The sequence below is a fragment of the Dipodomys merriami genome, unplaced genomic scaffold, assembly GCF_024711535.1.
Source record: "Dipodomys merriami isolate MVZ:Mamm:240054 unplaced genomic scaffold, mDipMer1.0.p SCAF_13, whole genome shotgun sequence".
NCBI lineage: Eukaryota > Metazoa > Chordata > Mammalia > Rodentia > Heteromyidae > Dipodomys > Dipodomys merriami.
This window is the reverse complement of record NW_027202604.1, coordinates 19,218,514-19,234,892: the sequence shown is the minus strand read 5'-3', so window position 1 is coordinate 19,234,892 and position 16,379 is coordinate 19,218,514. Positions and strand designations below refer to the sequence as shown.

The window sequence follows — 16,379 nt, the reverse complement described above, 5'->3', positions numbered from 1 at the left end:
TGAAGGCATCTGCCCATGCACAAAGTTATCATTCCATGCTTATTAGCCTATGTATGAAATACAACTCATTTGCATGAAACTCTAAGTAGGTGTTTGTTGGGCAAAGATCAGGCAAACATAGGTTTCCATTTCCTGAGTTTGGTTTCAACTGGCCTGGAGATTTTCTACCCCTAGGGGGAAGTCCTAACCATAAACTGACCACTAATTACTCACAAAGACTAGGTTCTAGAGAGGACTCTTTGGAGTTTCCCAGAGTTATGACTAAGAGAGGGAGTTGGTTTCCAGATTCTTTCTCTATAGATAACCTGCCTTATTCCCATCAAAGGCAATTTAGGTCCAACATGCTACCTTGTGATCTTACTACACATTAACTTGTCCTCTTTCTTCCCTCTTCAGGCTTCCAATATATCTGTCTTATTTTCACACCTTGTGGTTCACTTTCACTTCCCACTTTACTGAGAAAACCTCTGACAGAAGGGAACCCCTCTGTTCCATGTGTTCTGTGTTAATGACTATACTGTTCACATCTCTCTGGTGTCCAGCCCTTGTCCCTTCTTGCTTACTAAAAGGTGCTGCTCCAACTGGATTCTTCTCTCTACTAGATAATTCCTGCAAGTATATGGAGTGTCTATAATCTCTAAACTTAAGAGATGGAAAGAAGAATGAAATAGAAAGAAAAAAGGTAACTTGCTTAACTGTTCTTCCTACCACGCCGTTCTTTGCTCCTCATTTGTTAACAGCAGGCTTCAAAGGCATTGTCTATCCAGGTTGTCTCCACTAGACCTCCATTCCCATTCATTGTCACAGTGCTTTTGATACAGATCACCAGTGGTCCATTCATCACCAGGTTCATTGTTCTAATCCTAGTTCTGTTCTCATTGGACCTATGAGAAGAATATCTGACCTGCTGATTTTAGCTTTGGGAATACCATACTTTTGGCTCTTGGTTTCCCTCCTACATTACTCTTCAGTCTACTTTGCTGACCTACCAACATGATATAGGAATCCGTTCTTAGAACATCTCTAGAACATTTCTCTCTCCCTCCTTCCCTGACTCCCACCATTGCCCCTCCCTCCCTCTATCTAACTTTCTCTTTCCTCAATCCCCAGATGATAGAAATGATCTCATCTACTCTCCTGGCTGATGTTTCCCAAACTCTGTTTCTAGCTCAGGTCACTTTTATCACTTCTAAATTTGGATTATATGTCCCATGTGTATAAAATATAAATTCAACTATGTTGGTTCAAGCCAAAACATTTCCCATTTAGATTTTTCTCTTATCACCTTATTTGCAACTGTGTGTTAGCTTTCTTTACTATGACCACATACCAGAGAATCAACTTATAGAGGGATTTATTTGGCTCGAGTTTTCAGAGGTTTGAATGTGTGATTAGTTGGCTCCACTGCTTTTGGCCCTGTGGTACAGCAGACATCATGGTATGATGTATCAAGGTATGTCCTGCCTTATGGCAGAACAAAGGTACTAATCTCATGGCCAGGAAGCAAAAGTGGAAAACAGAGAGTGAATCCTACAATCCCCTTTGAGGGCACACTTCCAGAAACTTAAGGCCTTCCTTATTAAGTTTTATCTCCTTAAGGGCTCCTCCAGATCCCACTAGTACCATAGGATAAAGACTAAGCCACCTAAGTCTTTGAGGAACATTTAAGATCCAGCTATAGCAAACTCAGCAGCTGGAGTGATCCTCTTAAAACTAAAACAATTCTTATTACTACTCTACTCCAATTTCTAAGGACTTCTTTTCTTAAAATAGAGGCCAGAATTCTAGGAGGCCTGTTGGTCTAACCACATAGGTTATCAGGTGTCTTTTTTTTTTGCTACGCTCCAGCTAGACTGGCCATTTATTGTTACTCAAAAGTGCTAAGCAACTCGGTATTTTGTAATTTGTCCTCCTCACACATGTTTTCCTGGATGTCATCAGTACTTGCTTGCCTGTTTTGAGGTCTCTGTTCAAACCCTACATTTTTTTTTTTTTGTCAGTCATGGGGCTTGAACTCTGGGCTTGGGCACTGTCCCTGCGCTCTTCAGCTCAAGGTGAGCACTCTACCACTTGAGCTACACTGCCACTTCCAGTTTTCTAGTGGTTTATTGGAGATAGGAGTCTCATGGTCTTTCCTGCCCGGGCTGGCTTTGAACCTCGAGCCTCAGATCTCAGCCTCCTGAATAGCTAGGATTATAGGCATGAGTCACCGGCGCCCGGTCTCAAACCCTACATTTTAAGCAAAGGCTTGCTTTCTCTTTTATATATCCTTGTTCTTCCAACACTCCTACTTTCTATCCTCCTTATTCATTTGGATAAGCACATAAGCTGATGTTGACTTGTTTTTTTTTCTTATTCTTTTTTTTCTTTAATATAAATATGTTCCTAGGCATTTTTTTGTTCTGGTCTCTGCCCTCTGTCAAATCCATAGACTAATGCTTTTTTAAGTAGGAGGCACTGAATTGACTAAATGAAAGATTGGATGAGAAATAGAAAGTTAATTACTTCAACAAGTGCAGTCAGTATTTGGCCTGAAATCACGTATTGGTGACCAAATGTTTATTTTGTTTTTTGAATTCTCATACTCATGATTTTAGTATTTTATCTTTTTGGCCAATGTATGCTGTTGGTTTCTCGCCCAAAATATAAAGTAGTATGTGATTTCTTGCTAACCTTTTGAGGTTATGACCCTCACTCAGCACAAAGCATCAGCAGAATAGATGATTAGTTAAGAGTCACAGTCACTGCGATTTCCAATATTAAATCTTGCATCTCTTCTTCTGTATTAGTAAGGAGACCACAGGAAACAGATGGCATACACAAATTGGGTAATTTGACTAGAGCTTAATAAAGGTATCATTTTTAAACCACAAGTCAGAGTATAATATCCTGAGGCTAATAGCTGCCTCTTTTAATATTACCCAGAAGCCAAAAGGAGGGAAGTCTATTGGAACTCTGGCGAAAGCCATAAGTGGTTCTTCCCTCTCTTCCTCTTTTGCTTTGTTCAACCTGGGTGTAAGTAAAGCAAAGAAAGCTTCTACTGAACCTTCTCTGTCTACTTCACTCTATTAGCCTAAGAGTCCAGAACTACTTGTGGCCCAGGTGATTTCTCAGTAAGTACCTTGTAATTGAGTGGATAAACATTCTCCTCAGCAAAAACATCTTCCCAGTTACACAGTAATTTAAATCTAAAAAAGCTTACTTTTGCCACACTTACAATCCTACCTACTCAGGAGGCTGAGATCTGAGAATTTTGGTTCAAAGCCAGCTGGGACTGGAAAGTATGTGAGACTCTTATCTCTAGTTAACCAACAGAAAGGCTGGATGTGGATCTGTGACTCAAGTAGCCTTGAATGAAAAGCTCAGGGACAGTGCCGAGGTCCTGATTTCAAGCTCTAGGACCAGCACACGTGTGCACGTGTACGCATGCACGTGTGCCCACACGCAAACACACACACACACACACACTCACAAAAGCGTTTTTTGTTTTGTTTTGTTTTTTGGTCAGTCGTATGGGGCCTAAACTCTGGCCTGGGCACTGTCCTTCAGCTCTTCAGCTCAAGAGTAGCCCGCTACCACTTGAGCCACAGCACTACTTCCGGCTTTTTCTGGTTATGTGGTGCTGAGGAATTGAACCCAGGGCGGCATGCATGCAAGGCAAGTACTCTGCCACTGAGCCAACTTACCAGTCCCCAAAGCTTATCTTTTTATCTTGAATATAGTTGCACATTTATCCTTCTAGCATTTGGATGTTCTCCAGTGCACTAATAACTTTTAATAAGTATTAATAAATAATATGTTTGAATATATTATTAATAACAGGTGACTTTTTTCTATCTTTAACAGATTGCCTGTTGCAGTTTGGTCTATTATATCTTTAACAAAGATTAAGCTGAAAAATGGGCAATATCCTTTCTTAAGACAGTTTCACAGTATAGCTCATTGCATAGAGGTGACTTTCGGGGTGACTTGTTGGCATGGAGCTATGTGTAATGACCAGACCCGAGCTTTTAGTAATAAATAGTTGGTCAAATTCTAGTTAAAACACAAACAGCTGGGTAAGTGGACAAGTTATTCAGCTTTTCTGACCCATACTTTCCTCATCTGGAAATACTGTGAGTTGGTATAGAATCACAGGTGATGACAGATCTGCTCTGTATCCATCACTTTCCTTCAAAACATGTCAAATAGTCCTTTTCTCCCTAGGGCCTTGCTTCATCAACACTCTTTCCAATTCTTCTTTCATTCATCTTGGACTCTTGTGTTCACGTTCTGGTTGTTGGGAATCTTGCTAGAAGGCTTTCCTCTCCATGCTTCCCTTTTATAAAGTTAAATTCACACGGTGAATTCAGCCTGGAGCATGATTGTGCCAATGACAAATTATAGGCCCACCAGGCTTTTCGGTTGGCATGGTATTTGCCAGACAAATGTAGACAGCACTTTCATGCAGTGAAACACTTTGTTAGTACTTTGAGCCTTTAAGGGACAATTTGAGTCCGAAAAAAAAGGCAATGAAACCTTGTACAATACTCACCCCATTACACAAGGAAAACCAAATACATTTGCACGACAGGAAGGTATGGGTGTCCATTTGATGAAAGAAGCTCAAGGCACAATGTTCTGTCTATCCTGTAGATAGAGAAGGTAATTTCAAGTTTTATCTATTGTTTATTTCTTTGCAGTTAATTGGGTCTGTATGGGGGTGAGGGATGTGTGGGTGTGCTCGTAGTGAGACTTGAACTTGGGGCCTTACTTACTGTTTTTTGCTCACTGCTAGCACTTTACCATTTGAGCCACACTTCCAAGACCTGGTTTTTGCTGATTAATTGGAGAAGAGAATCTCTTGCATTTGTCTGCTCAGGCTGGTTTTGAACTGAGATCCTCAGATCTCAGCACTGTGATGGGCTAGGATTATCATCATGAGGCAGTGCATTCAATATGTCAGGTGCTTTCTTCTTTCTTTTTAGATGAGTTTAGAAATACAAAGAATACAAAGTAGAAATGTTTAGGAGCAAGTGACTGTTATTTGACCAAAGAATAGAAAGCTTTACAGTCAGTTTGTGGTTTCTGTGTGTTTAATTTGGAAATATCAGATTTCTAATGAATGAATTGGTTGTCTAGAACCTGGTTCCCTAAAAAGATTCAAATGAATTTCATTCAGATCTGTATATTTAGCATACTTGCTAGTACTGAACAAAGTAAAGATCCAGTCCTTGCTTGGTGGGTCTAGCTGTGTGCTTCTTATTTACTAGTACCCTTTTTTCTTAAATATAATCATCGTGCTCTCTCATTTAAAATTTACAATAACCTGACAGTTGAAGGCCTACTTTACTTTTAAGTTACATGCATTGATTAATATTTTCCCTGAGAAATCCTGATCTAGTTGGTGACATAAGACAGCACATTTTTACAAAGTGTATCATTTATCTCTAGCCTTCACAGGTCAGTAGGGACCAGAAATTGCAAATTAGTGTTTACGTGGGTGCAGTACACTTCACAGAGTTGTTATTGTAGTTTTAGTGGTGCTAATTAAGCCTATATTTAGAATGCGGGTTTTTCCATAAAATGCAGATTTGGGATTTTTCTTCTTATTTCTTCAGTACTGGGGTTTGAGCTCAAAGCCTTCTACTACCAGGTAGACATTCTTCCTACTGAACCATATCTTCCACCTTTGTTTTGTTTTATGGGTTATTTTCCAGATAGGGTCTCTCTTTCTGCTAGGTCACACATTGAGCCATGATGTTCCTATTTTAGGCTCCCCATTTTCATAGAATAACGGATGTGTGCCAGAGGGCCAGTTCAACAAGCAATCTCAGAAACTTTATTTCCACTGGGGCTGACCAGAAACCATAATGCTTCCAATTGCAGCTTCCAAGTAGCTAAGAGTTGGGCTTCTTTGAAAACACTGAAAGATCTAGAAGTATTCCAGATGACAATAGGTTGAGCTGCCACAGTGCTGCCCCCTTTTGGAAGGCACATAATCCTTAGATACCATGTCACCAGGCTCTTGCAGCCATTGTCCATTTCCCATGGAAATTAGATAGCATCATGCAAATAACTTTCTTGGATCCTAGAAAACATTTGAATTTGGGAGCCTTTGTGGAATCCACAAAAAGGAAATTGAAGGATTTTCAGAACATAGACTAGATGAACCTTGAGATATTGAGAGGATTTATATAGAAGAAATGCTCAGAGAAGGTCACTCCCAGTAAAAGAATAACTTGATGCTGAATTCCACCAGGTTTTCTAAAAACATTATTTAAACTGCATAAGGAGACAGATGGTTTGCTTCCTTTTTTAAAAGAAGAGCAGATTTAAGGTCAGGACTTGATTTTACTCCCTGCAACTGTGTGATATGAAATGTGTTCTTGAAAGGAAGGAGAAAGCGGACAAGTAAGAGCTAGACGTTGGGTATAACCAAGGTTGCAGTGACAGACGACTGTTAGGTTTTATGTGCTATGGATTAATGTGTTCAAGTTGAACATTGATATGTGTGAATGGTCTAAATGCTCGGAACAACTGTGCCACTGCAGCAAAGACAAAGATTTGTCGAAGAACATTAAGCTGATGAGAGAGAGAGAGAGAGAGAGAGAGAGAGAGAGAGAGAGAGAGAGAGAGAGAGAGAGAGAGAGAGAGAGAGAGAGAGAGAGAGAGAGAGAGAGAGAGGAAAGAAAAATACCATTGTATATTTTCCAAAAGGTTGTAAGGGCCCTTCCTCATAGGAGTTCAGCCAGTACTTTACAAAGGCAACTGAGCATGTACAAAGTTTAAGGAAGAGGGAAGTTGATTAAGATCTTCAAGGGCAGGCATTTTGTTACCTGAGTTTCCTTTTGTCATCAAATACTGTTCCTGCCCTGAGTATTTTCCAAAGCAGTTTTTTCTCAGTTCTAGGATTTCTTCTGTGAACATTCCATTTAAGATGCTATCTCCAAAAAAAAAAAAAAAAAAAAGAGCCCTTTTAGGACAAAATAACATATGTGAGTAGTAACATCTCTATATTTGAAGGCTTGTTTTGTCTAGCCTGTGAGTCTCAGATAGACAGAGGTCTGAGGAAAAACACAGGCTGGGGGTAAGTTGGCTGTGTTTTGATTCTGTTGGAGAATGTTAGAGAAGTTTTACTTTGCAGACGAGGCCAGATACAGAGTTTGATGGGTCCTTGGTTTTCAGAAGGTCCACTAGAAGAATTTATTTGTGTTAAATTAAAAACAGATCTTCTTCTAAAGGAAAGGCCCTTTTATTGATCCTGACCTTTTCCTTTTTCTGGTAAAGGCTTGTTGAGTTGCCTTTTAAACAACCAGAAATCACTGTGTTTCTTTTTCTTGTAATCTTTTATTTATCCTGTTCAGAGCCCATACATGCTTTAAAATAAATTTCCTGTGAAGACCATAAACAGCCCCACTTGGCAAAGAGTTCAGAGTGTAGAAGCCTTTTCTATATCATACATGATCTCAAGAGGGTTCTTCAATGCCTCATTGTCCCTGGCCCATGTTCTTTCTATGCCGTTGTCCTATCCTATTGTCTCCATCCCTTCTTAGGACTTCACACAAAGGAGGTACTTCAGAGTACATTTCAGCTAGTGGTGTCCTGAGAAAACCTAAAGCACAGAGTTGGGATTCTATTAGCTGGGAGAATCAAGAAATTAATTTCCTTCAGGAGTAGAATGGCATGTCTGCCCAAACAGAATATCACTTAATTTAATAGATCTCCCAGATGAAATCAGGGAGCTGATCATTCCCTTACCTGGGGGATGCAACATTATTAAATTCCAGATTCCTGTATAAAGTGATATCCAAATACAGGGATCTGCCCCTCACCCTGCCAGCCATTTCTCTCCTTCCCTACTGGTTTGGACATGAGCATTGCCACCACCTGCCAGAAACCTGCACATTTTCAGCCTGCTCCAAGTCAGGGAATAAAAGAATTAATGGGTCAGAACTTAATCCATAACTCCCTAACTCCACAGCTTTATTTTTTTAAATAGTTCATAAACTGCTTATTTTCCCTTTTCCCTTAGATTTCCTCTGTGGTAAAGGAAAGGCTTGCTTGCAGTTGGATGTGCTTCATAAAAATGCTTGAAAGGACAATTCTGTATTGTGTGAATGCCTGTAATTCACCTTCATACAATATTCAAGAACTGTCCCAGAGTTTGTGTCTGAATTTGTTCAGAGATAAAGGACCCTGGGGTCAATAACCCAAGTACTTCCAGATGGATTTAGTTTTGCTTTCTTGAAGACCTAAGAGGCCAATGCAGACCTCTGCTTTTAAAGCTGTCAGAAGCATTATGACTGGGAGCTTGACAGATGCCTAACCAGACATCCCAGATCTCTAGTTGAGTTTTCTAAAGTGATACAGTAACATTTGTATTTTTTCCCCTGAATAAATAGATTAAATATCTTTGTTTCAGGGTCAAACTCTGTTTTTGCCACCTCTTGCCCTCTTCTGGATGATAGAACTGGGAGATATTTTGAGAAATGATTTTTATACATTATATGTACCTTCCACAACAAGCAGGCGCTAATGGGATCTGGAGCAACACAGTTTGTGCTGTCAGGAGGTTAAAGCTCCAGACATGGAATCTGGAGAATTAAAGGCCAGTCATTAGCCACTGTCAAGGAGTTGGACTGGAAGTGCCACTTTTCACTCCTAACAGGTCTTTATTTTCCACCAGAGGGGTTGACATGTCCCTGTTGACCCCAGTATCCTTAAGGTTTTCACTCTGTACCCAGAGTGGGGGGCCCAGAAACCTCAGCTTTTTATGGAAAATGGAGGGCCAGAAACCTTGATCCTTGAGTTTGACATGAAAAAAATTCAGGCAAGATACAAATGTAGTAAAAGTGATAGGAAAGTTTATAGAAATATGGATAAGAAAGATATTATGTAGCATGATGCCATGGGAAAATGACACTTTAGTTTATCGTCAGCCATCTTCTGAGTGTAGACATGAGCATTAGGCAAAGGAAGAATCAGGAGCAGAGAAGAAAGCTATCCATAGTGTCTGGGTTTTACGTGTGGCCTGGTTGGTCATATCTCAGTTCTGGTTCTCCTGGGTTCCAGAGAAGTTGTTATTACTGCTATCAATCGAGGGGAGCAATCTGGTTCCCATGCTCCAGGAGGCAGCCTGATTATTATAGATTATTATCCTCATTTGGGGGTGATTTGTCCTGCAAGGCTCTGCTGTTCTTTATGAGTAGTTTTAGTCCTGTGTCATAAAGATGTTATTGATTAGTCCTGCCTTTCCTGGAACCCAAGGTGACCGCACAGTGACTGTGGAGAGAAGGGATTAGAACAATGACAAACACAAGATGCAGGCAGAGATGCCAGGCGGAAACAGTTTAAGTACTTGTTACAAATGCACTTTCAAGAGACTGAAAGCGGGTTGTCTCTAGTGAGAAAAATTGTGTTGCTCTGGGGCTTTGAGTACTGACTTGAATTGCCTGGGAGAAATTCCCAGTCCTGGGACCAGTCTATGGTCTGGACTTGTGAATAGAGGAGTTTTAATTAATGGTATTTTCTCTTAGATTTCATCTTCTATTTTAGGTATGTTTGCTTTTTCCCATTGTTCATGGCTAGCTGCAATATACTTGTTAGCTGAATCCCTTTTTTCTAGGATTTCACATTTATTTTGGAAACAAAAGTTACTAGAAGATCAAAACATGTTGTGTGCTTTGCGTCATTTCTTTATGAAGTGTATTTCTTTCTCTTCTGGAGAGATGTATTGATTGGTCTTCATGTATTCTTTACCTTACAAATAAAAAAAAAGCTCTCCCTCTCTCTGATTATAGCATGTGACGCGAGTAAAAAATAAGACTTGAGCAAAAAAAAACAAGACTTACTTGAAATTTTATTTTATGAGGGGTTACAGTTACATGAGTAAGGTAATAAGTACATTTCTTGTCCAGCATTGTTACCCCCTCTGTTTTTCTCCTACTGTCCCTTCCCTCCCCCACCTCCCCCACTCCCCATGGGAAGTTGTAAAGTACATTTCCAACATAGTATATTGTAAGTATCATTGTTTCAATGAGTCATCCTATGTCCTTGTTTTAGCATTTTGTTATTGCCCTTCCCCTCCTCAAATTAGATAAATATAAATACAAGATGCAAGGTACCAAAATCAAGTACAGTAACAACAGGGAATATACCATAGGGGGGAGGAACATACAGAAGACCCCCCCAAAAAATCATATAGTACATTAAAAACGACGACAAAGAAAAATCTCTTGTGTCCATATCTTGGGGTTCATTTCTCTTAGCATCATCTTATATGGTCGTGTGTACACAGCTTTGGAGCTTTTCTGCTCATATGATCAGATTATCCTAGACATATACTAATTATTGCAAATAAGGGAAACAATGAGACCTATCTTTCTTTGGGTCTGGCTTACTTCACTTAACATGATTTTTTCCAAGTCTTTCCATTTCCTAACAAATGAAGTGGTGTCATTCTTTCTGATGGAAGCCTAGAATTCATATATCTATATCTATAGATATAGATATATAGATATATCACATTATCTTGATCCACTCATCTACTGAGGGGCATCTGGGTTGTTTCCATATCTTAACTATGGTGAATAATGCTGCAATAAACATAGTTGTGCTGGTAGCTTTAGTATGGTGTTATTTGTAATCCTTTGGGTAAATGCCCAGAAGTGGGATTGCTGGGTCATAGGGGAGCTCTATGGGAAGTCTTTTGAGAAACCTCTATAATGCTTTCCAGAGTGGTTAAACAAGTTTACACTCCCACCAACAGTGCAGAAGAGTTCCCTTTTGGCCACATCCCCTCCAGCATCTGTTGTTATTAGATTTCTTGATTATAGCCTTTCTAACTGGGGTGAGGTGGAATCTCAATGTTGTTTTGATTTGCATTTGTTTTATGGCTAGAGAAGTTGAGCATTTCTTCATGTGTCTATTGGCCATTCTTATTTCCTCTAAAGAGAAGTCTCTCTTTAAGTCTTTAGCCCACTTATTAATGGGTTGGTTGTTTGTTTGAGGATTTGTTGTTGGAGGATTTAAACTTTTTGAGGTCCAGGTATATTTTAAATATGAGACCCTTGTCTGTTGTATGGCTAATGAGGATCTTCTCCCAATCTGTGGGCTCTCTACTGATCTTGCTAGCTATGCAAGCTCTGCAGTTTCATGCAATCCCATTTGTTCAACCTTTCTTTGATTTGTTGTGTTTCTCTCTTTATTAAGAAAATTTTGGCCTGTGCTAAGGAGCCCTAGAGTTTCTCCTATTCTGTCCTGTAATGTTTTCAGGGTGTCTGCTTTTGAAGTCTTTGATCCAGTTGGAGTTGATTCTGTTGCTGGTGATATGCAAGGATCTAGCTTTAGTTTTCTATAGGTGTTTAACCAACTTAAGCAACATTTACCGAAGAGGCTGTCTTTCTTCCATTATATTTTTTTGGCTCCCTTATTGAAAATTAGGTGGCCATAGATCTGTGGGTTCGTTTCCAGTCCTTCAGTTCTATTCCATTGATCCTCAGGTCTGTTCATGTGCCAGTACCAAGTTATTTTGATTACTATAGCTTTATAGTAGAGTTTGAAGTTTGGTATTGATATTCCTCCAGCACTGTTCTTTCTGCTAAGAATTGGTTTTTAAACACTCAGTAAAAAAAATTAATGGCTCCAGTGGTAGAACGTCTAGCAAACACAACACCCTGAGTTTAAATCCCAGTACCACCAAAAAACAAACAAAAATCATTATGAATGTCTCTTTAGGCATGTATATAGAAAAATATTTATTAAAAAACTTTATAAATATTTTATATATGTGTAACATTCTAAATGTCAGTTTTATAGTCTAGATTTTAACCTAATGCCATCTTTTTATATTGATAAGTATGTACATATATCATCATCTTAAAAGGCATAGAGAATTCCATTTTTGTATAATATAAATTTAATAATTTATTTAATGTATACCTCACTAAGAACAATAGAGTGGGCATTCTCATACCTATGCCATTATGGATTATTTGATAAATTGTTTCTTTGAAATATATCCTAAGAATGAAACTGCTACTTATAATGTAACGTTAATAATTTTTAGATAATAATTTCTGCTTATCTCATTTGTTTTACAGAGTCTTTGATTCCTTACAATGTCATATTCAGGGAGTCTCAAAAATATTTTAAATCTCTATTAAACTGAAGTATTTAAAGAAATAGTTTGTTAGGAAATTAGCTGAGGGAGGGGAGAAGAAAGAGGGAACAATGAGTTGCAGAGGATGGAAAGACATTACATATATATGTCTATATCTCCATATGTATGATATATGTGTAAATTTATATATAATAATATATGTGCATATTTATTCATTCAATATTTCCACTCTGTGATTATTATATGTGGCTTGAATAAAGTCAGGAAGAGAATATATGAGATAGTGTGAAACTGACTTTTTTGGTGAAACTGACTAAATGCTGTTTGAAAAAGGGGGGAATAGGAGGAGAGGAGTAGGAAAGTGGTGGGATTTGTTCAAAGTACACTGTAATGTGTATCTCTATGGGAAGATCAGAATGAAGCCTCCTCATATTACAAGTATATGTTAACTCAGAAAATTTTGAAAAAACATAATCTTTAAAAGCAAAAACGTTTTGTTAAATTTTTACTTAAATCTGATTAATGAGGTTGTATGTTTTCTCATTATTGCTATTTCTGTTTCTTTGGGGGAAAATGCATATTCATATCCTTTGCCTCATTTTCTCTTAGGCATTTTGCCTTTTCCTTATTACTTGTAATGGTTTCTGTGCATTTTGGATATGTGTGATCCCTGTACAGTCTCTGGAGAGGAGTATGCCAGGACAATATTGGAGATAAATACTATGTTAAAATGAAAGGAGAATTTACTACTGTCTCCTTTTAAGTAGCTATTTAACCTCTGTCACTCAGTTTCCTTCCTATAAAACTAGAAAAGAGTAGCCAGTCGTTACTTAAAGTTCTCCAGCTGTAATAAAGCCAACAGTTATTAAAACAAAGTATTTCACCCGTGGAACTTTCCCGGTGAACACTTTGGAATCTTATATTGTTTTTTAATCTATCCGCTTGGTTGGCGAGGGAAAAGTTTCTGCCCTAAGGTTATAGAGATAGCTGAACACATGACCCCCACTGCTGGACAGGGGAGATTGACAGAACTTTATTAGTTCACACATACACCCTAGGGGAAGATCCTGCCCACCACACAAAGCAACACGAGAGTTTCACTTTGGGAACAAAGTGAACAATCAGAGGGAGGCTATAGAGGAAGACTTTTTTTAAATAGGGGTGATGTGTCCTCTGTTCTTGTAGGAGGATGTGGTTGGCTTACTAGGATAAAGCCAGGGACAGGAAATGAAATCCATTGGATAAGCATGAACTTTGTCTGCTATCTAGAGTGAGGAATGGTGCTTGGAGAGAGGACTTTATCCACAAGGGTAGTTGTGGTTAAGGTTCTTTTCAAAGCCCTCCTGATTTTCCTCAGATTTCAAGAGAGCACACAGTCTTCTCAACTGCCCAGTGTTGAGTCTGCAGATGTGGTCCTCTTAGTCCTTTGCCAAGTTCCTGTCCACTGCTAAAACTCTCCCCTATGCTTGCCTCCACATCACAGGCCTTTGGAGAGACATAGTATGGCTCAAGTAATATGGTGCCCGATTTTGTCAAACTTGGCATGTTTCCCCTCTCTGCCACCCAGTAGTTGTGTGGGGTTGGACAAGATGCTTCTCCACTTCAATTCTAATGAAAAAGGTGTACATACCTTTTAAAAAAAAGTACCTATAAGAAGTTCTAAGCATAACACCTGGCTCATGTCATACTTAGACCTTTATTATTTAATGTATCCAACTTCTTAGTCTTCATCTGCCTGTCCTATAAATGCAAGTATTAACTAAGGTCTTTTGTAACCCTCCTTCCTTCCCTCCCTCCTTGCTTCTCTTTTTAGCTTCTGAAAATGGGTTTATATTTTATATGACCTCAGCTATATCTTTAGAGAATGACCTCCAGATTGTATTTCTTGCCTATATTGCTCTATGGTACTCTAGTCTCATATTCCAATCATCTTCTAGAGATTTTTGTTTTCCTCCTTATTCATCATGTTTAAAACATTTCTCCTCAATCCAGCACATTTTCCTAAGTGGCTTACTAGTGTTAGTGTTAGTGGTATCAGCAGTCCATGTTGGTGTCATGGTTGCTCTATTTTGATCTTGACTGTCTGTCAAAGGACTAGTATCCGAGATGTAATCCCAGTTTTAGTGACACTGGGAAGTGATAGAACCTTTAAGAGTCAGAGCCTACTGAGATGTCTTCAAGTGATTGATGGCATGTCTTTGAAAGGATTACACACCCTATTTTTTTCCTCTTTCTTTTCCTCCTGGCCATGAGGTGAACATCTTCCCTCACCTCAAAATCCCACCACTATGTGCTATTTTCCCACAGGTTCAAAAGCAAGGAGTCCAACCGATCGTGGACTGAGATATTTCAAACTGAAAGCCAAAACAACCCTGTTCCTTATATAAGTTGATTATCTTGAATATCTCATTATAATTACTGAAAACTGCCTAACACAATACTCTTAAGTCATCTTTAGTTTCTTACCCTTTTAGAGCCACAATACCTCCGCTCTTAAGGGTTACTGGTGTCATCTCCCACAGGATGGCTTCAATCTATTCTTTTGACTCCATTCCCCCAAATCACTATGTTATATTTTAAAATATGCCTTGTTGATTAATTACTTTGAAAGGTAGTTTTTGTTTGATTATTTTGCTTTTATTTTGTCAGAAGGGTTAGACATTTGGCATTAGACTCAGGTGACAATGTAGGGATACTCTCAAATCCCCAGAATTGGTAAAAAGAATCCAAGTACCCCCTCTTAAGAACCCAATGCATGTGAATGAACTTTTCCTGTTATTATGTGTTTTGTACTTCTGAAAATTTCCTTCTTATTCTCCAAGACAAGCTTAGGTGCCACTGCCAAACAAGGTTTTTTGTTTTTTTTTTTTGGGGGTCCAGTCGTGGGGCCTGAACTCTGGGCCTGGGTGCTGTCCCTGAGCTCGTCAGCTCAAGGCTAGCACTCTACCACTTGAGCCACAGTGCCACTTCCGGCTTTTTTCTTTTTGCTTATGTGGTGCTGAGGTATCGAACCCAGGGCCTCATGCATGCAAGGCAAGCGCTCTACCACTGAGCCACCTTCCCAGCCCCCCAAACAAGGTTTTGAAAATCTCATCTCTTACCAGGTTTCTTCTAATGGCTCCTTGGTACTCATGAAAGAAGCAAGCTGGTCAGCCTGGTACCCAACACCTTCAACTATGTACTCATAAACCATTTCCTTCTTCATCTCCCTATCTTCCTTATATTCCACCGGATTTTCTTTGTTTAATCCCTAGAATATTTATTGCCCTGAATTTCTTTCTCATTTTGGAATGTTTTTATTCTACTGACTCACCTTCATATCCCGTGTCTTGAAATCATGAATTTGTAATTCAGATCCTGGCTTTTCTGGTTATTAGGTATGTGACATTGAAAAATTAATCTTTCTAAATTTTGAGTTTCTCATTTGATAATGGAAAATATATTGTCATATTACAGGGTTGTATTAGCTAGCCTAGTATAAGTTTCATGTTCATTGAATGATTTGGTCACTACTACAGCTAAAGGTAATACTTGCCTTCTCTACCTATTTTGTTACTCATAAAGGATTTACATTATGCTATTTTGTGCTATGTTGTATCAAAATATGCCTTGCTGATTAACTACACTGAAAGATATTTTTGTTTGATTATTTTGCTTTTTGGGCATAAGCATCAACTGGTATAGTTCTTTATTCATTCAGTGATTATTTATCAAGCATTTTGTATCTGATAGTATGACTTGGCTGGCAATGCAAGAATTATAGATTTCATTTCTATCTTCAGAAAACTTTCACACTATCTAATTTTCATTGCATGACAACTGTTGAGAGCTCAAGGAAACAACACCTGACTCAGCCCCTCATTTCAATGGTGTCCAGGGCAACAGTATCTCAACTGAGATCTAGAAGAGGGGTGGGGCTTAGATGGACAGGAAGGAAAAGGCACTGCTGCAGGCCAAGTGAGCAAAGACATTTGGTGAACATGTGACATGTTCACAGAACAGAGGGAAGCAGAGCATGATCTTTCATGTATCCCAAGAACAAAAGGACTACTCCTAGTTTTCAAGGATATAAAACAAGAAAGGTAAGCCCAAACTGGCTCATGAAGGGGTTTCTGTTTATGTTGTTACTAGTGCTGGTTCAGTTCCCCTGTCTGGAAAAGTCAGCAAGTTTGTTTCTGTTTTTATGAATATGGGATATGCATGGTTTTGTGGTAGAATGTTACAGTCAAGAAAGCTCATTTTGACAAAATAATAAAATTTGAAAGTAACTGGACTA

At 38.8% G+C, this 16,379-nt stretch overlaps 1 protein-coding gene across 14 annotated transcripts in view; it reads left to right on the top strand.

The window, feature by feature from the left end:
* The window catches only part of Fhit (fragile histidine triad diadenosine triphosphatase), a 1,320,449-nt gene that overhangs the window by 409,265 nt on the left and 894,805 nt on the right, over positions 1-16,379 (top strand). The window contains exon 1 of one of the 14 annotated variants that reach the window (XM_070018834.1): positions 16,105-16,185. The exons of the other annotated variants lie outside the window; for them this stretch is intronic. Coding sequence (XP_069874935.1) covers positions 16,129-16,185 — 57 coding nt within the window. The 5' untranslated portion in view covers positions 16,105-16,128. Of the gene's footprint in view, positions 1-16,104; positions 16,186-16,379 lie in introns of those variants that run through there. 14 annotated transcript variants of the gene reach the window in all.